This window comes from Panthera onca, chromosome D4 (genome assembly GCF_046562875.1).
Source record: "Panthera onca isolate mPanOnc1 chromosome D4, mPanOnc1 haplotype 2, whole genome shotgun sequence".
In the NCBI taxonomy this organism is placed as follows: Eukaryota; Metazoa; Chordata; class Mammalia; order Carnivora; family Felidae; genus Panthera; species Panthera onca.
Genome location: NC_138351.1, coordinates 9,938,191 through 9,946,688, shown reverse-complemented (window position 1 = coordinate 9,946,688; position 8,498 = coordinate 9,938,191). Strand labels below are relative to the sequence as shown.

Sequence of the window (8,498 nt, the reverse complement as noted above, 5' to 3'; positions counted from 1 at the left end):
GCCTGGGTAGCTCAGTCAGTTTTTAAATGTCCAAGTTTAGCTCAGGTCATGATCTTGAGGTTTTTGAGTTCCAGCCCTGCATCAGGCTCTGTAATGATAGCTCGGAGCCTGGAGCCTGCTTCAGATTCTGTGTCTCCCTCTCTCTCTCAAAAATGAAAAATACTTAGATTTAGACCAATATGTATATGAATGGGTAGAAATGTCCCACATATATGAGAATACAGGCAAGCTGTCACATTTGAGCATGCATAAAACAAAGTGTGTGTGCGTGCGCATGCTTGACATCTTTATGTAATTATAAAATGTAAACTGTTTTTTTCTGGAAATAATCAACAGAAAGAGAACAACAAGGAATTACTAGAGATGGTGGGAAAGGAAGCATACAATCATTTAACTTTGCATTTTCTACCTTTCTGTGCTGTTAATATTATTCAACTATGTGAATTTTCTTTTTAAGTCAATTAGAGTGATCTCCATAGTAACACGGGCCTTCAAAAAATTTTTTTAAAAGCCTTACACTTATTTGTACTTTTTCCTGAAAAACCCCCCAGGAGTAGGGAAGACAGCTCTGTTTATCCTGCTGAGGGAGATCCCTGTCTGGCCAGTTAAGAGAACAGCCAAAGAACCCAGCCTTCTGTAAGACCTCATTCCTCATGCTGCCTGCGTAGGGCGATGATGTTAATTTATCCTCCTAACCAAGAAAAGTCTCTGAGTGGAAGGGGGTGCTAACAGGACCATGGAGAACAAGCCTGAATTGAGAGGGTTCTGGATACTCCACGACCTTCTGATTTGTCACCTGCAGCTTGGCACCCTTTTTTACTACCTGCAGAAGGACTTCCCGCGATGGCTCACTGTGGTTTTATTTTTGTTGCAGCAAAATCCGTCAAGGTGAAAATCAAGCTCAATAAAAAAGACGAGAAAGGCCGGGACAAAGGCAAAGGCAAGAAAAGGCCAAATCGAGGAAAAGCCAAGCCCGTAGTGAGTGATTTCGACAGCGATGAGGAGCAGGAGGAAAACGTAAGTGGACCAGGCTTTGACTAAGGCCCAGAAGCCCTCTCCCCACTTTCCCTTTTTCGTAACCCTCTTTATTTTCCAGAAATGGAAACACCAAGACTTGGGGAGATTTTGTTATTGAGGGATATGAACTAAAGCTGCATGATCTAGGACAGAGAATTGCGGGCTTTGTGTTTAGGGCCTTTTTCATTGTCTTCAAAAATGAAAAACTAGTCAATCGTGTTTCCTTTCCTCCTTTCTTAATCTTCCCATCACTTCCCAACACAGTTTTCTCCATGGCAGGTTGTTTTTCATGGTGGAAAAATTCAGGAGCACTTATGGAGCTAGGCCCTGAAAGAATTACCTTCCCATATGATCCATAATTAACGTTTCTCTTACTTGCAACATAGCCCAGAAACCAGGGCCAAGGTTCCATGTGCTTACCTCCAGGTCATAGTAGCAAACAGCAGAAGTTGAATTCAGACTCAAACAGTACAACACCGTCCCCAAATTCTGGAGGCAAGTGGCATTGCTGGCAGAAACTTCCGCCACCGGCCTTGGGAAATCCCCTCCACTTATTCACTTTCCAGAAGACCTCAGGCTATCACTCGCCCCCCTCTTTTTTCTTCTTCTGGACAGAGAATTTAACGTTTTGGTCCGTGTGCTGCAGGGCACCACCATTTGGGTCTGATGAAAACATTTGAGAATTCTTACCCCAGCCCCACACCCAGCCTTCACCCTTGGCCCAGGCTTTTCGAATACATTTAAAATGCTGTGTTTTCTTTCAAAGACGTCCCCCTGAGTAGACATCCAACGTACGGTACTTTTGCCTCTGGTGAATTTTCTAAACCCATAGTGTTAAAAATAAGAATTATCAGCCTTGAACTTTTCATGCCACAGTGAAAGAAAGCAAGACAGATGGTGGGAATTGCTTTGGGATTTCCCAGCGGGGGCTCCCCTTTTTAGCTTGAATTCCTCACAAGCGTCTCACCATCTTGACACAGAACGAAGAGACTTGGGTTGACTGTTTCCAAAATGTTGTGTCTTTTCTGCCTTGCCCTCGGGATGGTTTATTGCTTCTTTTTCTTAGGTGTCATTTCCTTCATTTTGTCTTATTTTTAGGAACAGTCAGAAGCAAGTGGGACTGACGATGAGTGAGGAGTATGGGCCTTTTTTTCCTCGGTAGAACTGAGTTCCTTCGTCCCCTCTCTCATTTCTGCCCAGTGAGTTCATTTGTCCTATGGGCCCTGGGTTGTTTCTATAGCATCTTCATCTATAAACTAGCTTTAGGATAGTGCCAGACAAACATATGATATCATGGTGTAAAAACACACACATACACACACACACACACACACACACACACACACACACACACACAAATATTTGTAACATATTGTGACCAAATGGGCCTCAAAGATTCAAAGATTAAAACAAACAAAGCTTTTGATGGAAAATATGTGGGTGGATAGTATATTTCTATGGGTGGGTCTCATTTGGTAACGGTTTGATTGTGCCTGGTTTTACCACCTGTCCAGATGAGAAGATTTTTTTGTCTTTTTGTAGCACTGATAACCAGGAGAAGCCATTAAAAGCCACTGGTTATTTTATTTTTCATCAGGCAATTTTCAGAGTTTTTATTTGTTCGGTATTGTTCTTTTTGTTTGTTTGTTTACACTGTGGTACATATAAGCAACTTTAATAGGTGATAAGTGTACAGTAATTAGACTTCACCTGCATAGACATTTTTCCATTTTATGCTCTATGATCTGAAAAAAAAATGCTTTTGAACTGTATACGATTTATGTCTACTGTAAACATTGCTGAATTTTTTTTTTTTTGCTCTTGATTTCGAAACAAAGTTTTGTTGAAAACGCTATTGAATATTGCAATCTCTCTAGTGTATTGGATGGCTTCCTTTGTCAGCCCGATCTCCTATGTTACTGATGTGTATCGTCTCCTTCTCCCTAAAGTGTACTTAATCTTTGCTTTCTTTGCACAATGTCTTTGGTTGCGAGTCATAAGCCTGAGGCAAATAAAATTCCAGTAATTTCCAAGAATGTGGTGTTGGTGCTTTCCTAATAAAGAGACAATTTAGCTCCACCAACACTGCCTCTTGTTTTTTGAGTTCTAGGGGATTGAAACCGTGGTGCCTGAGTGAAGGTCTCCTGCAGAGGGCTGGGCAGTCTCTTACTCCGGAAGGCTTGTGGGGGTGCAGGGGGGGGGGGCGCGGAAAGACCTAGAAAGCTGGTCTCCTGGAATGAACCAGGTTTGTCTCAAGGGAGAGCCCATTGCTTTCATGACTTTAATCTCAAGCAACAGGAGACATCTGGTGCCATGGACCAAGCCACACTAAGCCCCTGCTCACCCTTTTCTAGTGCTTTAAATTCTGTTTACTAGCCAGATAATCTATATGGTAATACAGATTTATAGTGTAATATGGTATGTAATACATATATATTAACATCTCCTGATTTTTCAAAGATTTCACAGGTGTTCAAGAGAACAAGACCAATTTCATGCACCCATATACTCTCCTGCTAAGATTCAACAACAGTCAATATTTTGTCCCTCTCCTTTTTTTTTTTTCATTAAACCACTTTGAAAATAAGTCCCAGCCATCATGACACTTCACCCCTAAGCACTTCAGCACAAATCTCCCAACGATTCAAGCCATCTCCTGGCTCCCACAATCCCACTTCCATTCCCAAGGGAATGAGCAGTAGCTTCCTAGTATCTCACGGGTAATCTCAGTCCCATTTCCCCAACGGTCCCCAAATTGTCTTGCATTTATTTGTTCGCACAAGTTTTCAAAGAATGCCAGAACTTCTTCTCTTATGGACCTCATTATGACATGGAAAAGGTTTCTCTCCTCTCTAATGGGTCGACGAATTAGAACTGCCTAAGGAGAATGCCACGATTCTTGCTTTCTGAACGTGAAGAATCACCAACGGCTCCTACTTGGAATCCTGAAGGAAATCTGACCGTCACAAAATGCATCCTCCTGAGAAACCCATTTGTCCCTCTAAGTGTCCACTCTGATGTCTGACTTTCCAGTGAGTCTGATCGTTACAATGTGTGTTGAGTTTCCTTTTACTCTTTGTTTAGAGTTTGCTGGCCACAGAAGGATTGGAGACTCCCATGTAAGAATCAACTGTATTTGATTTTGTTACTGAATGGTTTGGTTTCAGTTCAAAGAGAAGAGTCTCATTTCACTGCTACCATTTCTGTTTCCAATACTTGATGTACAAATTGCAATCTCTTCTCAGCCTCGGAGGCATTGCTGTTCTGAAGCCATCCAGACCACTGCCTTTATGCTTCAGAATTTCTGTTGTGGAAGAATGTTCTCTCGTTCTTATTCCCCAGTCTTAGGTGGGTTGTTCTCCCTGACTCCAGCAGACAGGAGAGATGGTCCACAGAACAGTGGTAAGGTGGTAGGGAGAGTGAGCACGCATTAGCAAAAGGTAAGCCATCCTACACTGGGGTGCTGCTGACTTTTTATCCTCATCGTGACCGCCATTCGGTTTAGCTCAAGTAGCTGAGCCCGTAGGTGGGCTTAGTTCTTTCTACGGTCTGTGGTTTACTAGGAATGCAGGAAGGAAGCTAAGACTATAGAGAAATGTACTGGATCCCTTAATGGGTTTATTTAATTATAGGAACTTTGTGAAGAAGGCATTTTTTTTTTCAATTTATTTTTTTTAATGTCTACTTATTTTTGAGAGAGAGAGAGAGAGAGAGAGAGAGACAGAGCATGAGTGGGGGAAGGGCAGAGAGAGAAAGAGAGACACACACCATCTGAAACAGGTTCCAGGCTCTGAGTTGTCAGCACAGAGCCTGACAGTGGACTCGAACTCATGAACCCCAAGATCATGACCTGAGCTGAAGTCGGATGATCAACCGACTCAGCCACCCAGGTGCCCCAAGAAGGCATAGTTCTCATTCCTCTTTTACAAGTGAGGATCATGCAAACACGAGACTGAATAGCTGTGGCCAGGGCACCAAAGCTGAATTGGCAAGTGAGACTCTGGCTCCTGGGCCTATGTTTCATGCAGCTTCCCTACCTCCCCAGCAAGGGAGATACGGAACTGGTCTTGTTGATGAGCCCCACACACCCATTTGCTCTGCACTGGCTCACACAGCCAGGCTTACCCATCAGTCTTGACTCAGTTCTCTAGACCCCCTGGCTCAACTGGAACTTGCCTCTGGGACCCCATTTCCGGGGCTGGGCTCCTCTACTACCCTGCCTCTTCCTTCTCAGTGACAAGCCACTCCACAAGGACCAGGACCCTGTCCCTTAGACCCCAGCGGATGCGGACGCTGCTGCTGCCTCCAGGCAATTCTGATGTATGTTCCAGCTGAAAAAGCACCACTGGCTCCATCACCTTCTCAATCTCTATTATTTCCCTCCCGGGCAATGATAGGAGGCCATGTTGAACCTGGTCTTGATGTACATGATTGGTACAGGCATACACATCCATCACCCAATAGCCATTCTAGTAAAATCAACATAAATGAGAATAAGTGAAAAAGCCAAGTATTTGCTCCCTGTCTGACACAGCTTTCCTGTCATCTGTGTGACCAGGAAGCAATCTTCATTTGTGCTTGACTTGAACCTCATTCAGACTGATAACGTGTAATACCTGGGGAAATGTTTTTTGGTCTGCTTAGCAAAAGGATAGAGACACATTCTTCCCTTATGAATAAATGTAGTTCCCATGAGAATTTGATAGTAACAGTCAATCTTCCTGTGCAGGTATCTTGGAAGAATAGCCAAGTCCATTCCTCTTCCTAAATTTTATTCAGTAAGAGCTACATCAAGCCAGATAAAGCACAGTTTCTGCCCTTACTCCTAGATACTGTCCGAGTGTATGAATCTCAGTGTTTCAATCACTTAGGGAGAGACCATCAAAAATGATGAGGTGCGGTATGACAAACGATGATGGATAGGTCTAGAATTGCTAGAGGTATGCCCAGGTGAGCTGTCCTCATCACGGGTGTGGTTTAGGACATCGGACTTAATGGAGAGTGGAAGGGGCATGTGCTAAATGACCGAGCCCTTCGTGTAAGAGGGTATCGTTTTCTGCATCACTTTCAGTAAGGATTTTCCAAAGGGATTTTCTAAATTGAATAAGGCAAAAAACAAAAAAACAAAAACCTAAGTCAAGAGTATGGGGTAACCAGTTTCCTGTTTATAAACACTGGGTTTTATTATGCACAAGAAAGAGGCCTTTGTGAACCCTAGAAATGCTACAAAGCAAGGCTCGCTGTGAGATTCTAAACTTCAAAGAGAATGAATGCAGAGTCCCACCACCAAATAGATGTATTTTTAAAATTATCTTCCCAAAGCTTTAATCAAAGTTCACTATAAAATGGACATGTGTCCACCACAAATAGTGAAATAATACCCCCCAAAATTTAGAATTCACCCCCACAAGGGAATCAGCAATAACAGCCTGATGTTCTCGTTCACATAAACCCCTAGAGTCCTATATACTGTCAAAGGCTGGCTCCCCAGCTATCACCAACATCACCTGTTAATAAGACAAGCTGAATTCATCGCCTGGTGCGGTAAGGGAGAGGGCCACCTTGATGGAGCTTTGGTAGTTTGAAAGGGAAGGTCAAGGTTGGATTTTATGGAAATGTGATCTAAGGTACATCAATGTGGGGATTTGGTTAGAAGTGCATAAAGATCACGCTACAAGAAATCAGGATCGGGAGAAGTAGTAAAGCAAGGATTTCGAGTGGAGATTCAAAGGATCTTAGGGCACATAGATCACATTTGGTGCTTTGTTAAAGAGAATGTGTCTTTCAGGAAGTTCACGTAATGAACAATAGTTATTGTTATGCCCAGAATTCGTGATCCCCAAAGACCACTAGGGAGCCGAGTCCGATGCAAAAGCAAAAGAACCTTTATTCGAGCTAGCTCGAGCTCAATCCCCTACCTGCACCGACGCAGCGGTGAGATACCAGGGAGAGAGAGCGAGTTTCAAAAGCACAAAGGTTTTATAGGGGTCTAGGGGCAGTTGGTGAGGTAATGGCTGTGGCCTCAGCCGATTGGCTGGGGAAGGGTCGTGGCCTCGGCCGATTGGCTGGGGAAGGGTCGGAGTCCTGTTACGCAGGTCGCTGGGCGTGTTTTGATCAGGAAGTTTGAACGGGTGAGCGGGAGGTTACTCAAGGGGAGGAGGCGCGGTCTGAGGTTTCTGTGATTTTCCCAGAAAAGGGGTCATGTCGGGGACATAGTCACTCAAGGTGGAGAACACAGAACAAGATGGAGTCAGCCGGCGTAGGCCCGCCCTTTCAGTTATTTGCTTGGACAAGAGTCTCCTTGAATACTAAGAGTGTGCTAATGAGGACCATAGAATTTTAAAGTTTTTTTTTTCTTTTTTTTTTAGAAAGAGAGGGAGAGAGCGCACACACACACACACACGTGAGTGGGGGGGGGGGGGGGGAGAGAGAGAGAGAGAGAGAGAGAGAGAGAGAGAGAGAGAGAGAGAATCTTAAGCAGGCTCCACACCCAGTACAGAGCCCAACATGGGGCTGCATCCCATGACCATGGGATCATGACCTGAGTTGAAATCAAGCGTCAGATGTTCAACCAACTGAGCCACCCAGGTGCCCCTAAAGTCCATTTTAATGTTGATAGTAAGCAGCAGGGTGGGGGATATGTGTGTAGATGTTCCTATTTTTTATTTTTTAAAACAAGATACTATTCTCTGCAACTTGCCTTATTTTCTTCCAAGGCAACAGAGATTAAACTCATTTAGATTTTTTTTTTCTGGGGGTGCCTGGGTGGCTCAGTTGGTTAAGTGTCCGGCTTCAGCTCAGGTCATGATCTCACGGTCCGTGAGTTCAAACCCTGCGTCGGGCTCTGTGCTGACAGCTCAGAGCCTGGACCCCACTTCAGATTCTGTGTCTTCCCCTCTCTCTGCCCCTCCCCTGCTCATGCTCTGTCTCTGTCTCAAAAATGAAGCATTAAAAACAATTTTTTAATAAAAATTTTTTTCTGTAAGAACGTTTTCCTGTTCATCTTAAAAATTTTTTTTCTAATGCTTATTTATTTTTGACAGAGAGAGAGACAGAGTGCGAGTGGGGGAGGGGCAGAGAGAGAGGGAGACACAGAATCCGAAGCAGGCTCCAGGCTCCGAGCTGTTAGCACAGAGCCCGAAGCGGGACTCAAACTCACAGACTGCGAGATCATGACCTGAGCCGAAGTTAGTCGCTCAACCGACTGAGCCACCCAGGCTCCCCGTTCCTGTTTATCTTAAAAGGAATATATGCACATTGTAGAAAATGCAGAAAGTGAAGGATGTACAAAGGAAGAATTCATTGACATACTATCATCCAGAGAGAAGTATTTGTTTCTTGTCTGGCATGCCAGGAGCCGAGAAGTCCTCTCTCCCATTCACACAACAAAGAAGCTGAACACACTGAAAATCAACAGCTCCTGTTAAATGTATCAGAACCGAAGTCACAGGGCAAACCACTGCCTCTAGCAGTGAGGAGAG

The 8,498-nt window shown here is 44.1% G+C and overlaps 1 protein-coding gene across 7 annotated transcripts in view; it reads left to right on the top strand.

Moving 5' to 3' along the window:
* SMARCA2 (SWI/SNF related BAF chromatin remodeling complex subunit ATPase 2) overlaps nucleotides 1-3,100 on the top strand; it is a 179,900-nt gene extending 176,800 nt beyond the window's left edge. For all 7 annotated transcript variants that reach the window (XM_060610133.3, XM_060610139.3, XM_060610135.3 and 4 more), the window contains 2 exons: nucleotides 875-1,017; nucleotides 2,116-3,100. In XM_060610133.3, coding sequence (XP_060466116.1) covers nucleotides 875-1,017; nucleotides 2,116-2,151 — 179 coding nt within the window. In that variant the 3' untranslated portion in view covers nucleotides 2,152-3,100. The remainder of the gene's footprint in view (nucleotides 1-874; nucleotides 1,018-2,115) is intronic.
* The last annotated feature ends 5,398 nt before the right edge of the window (nucleotides 3,101-8,498 follow it).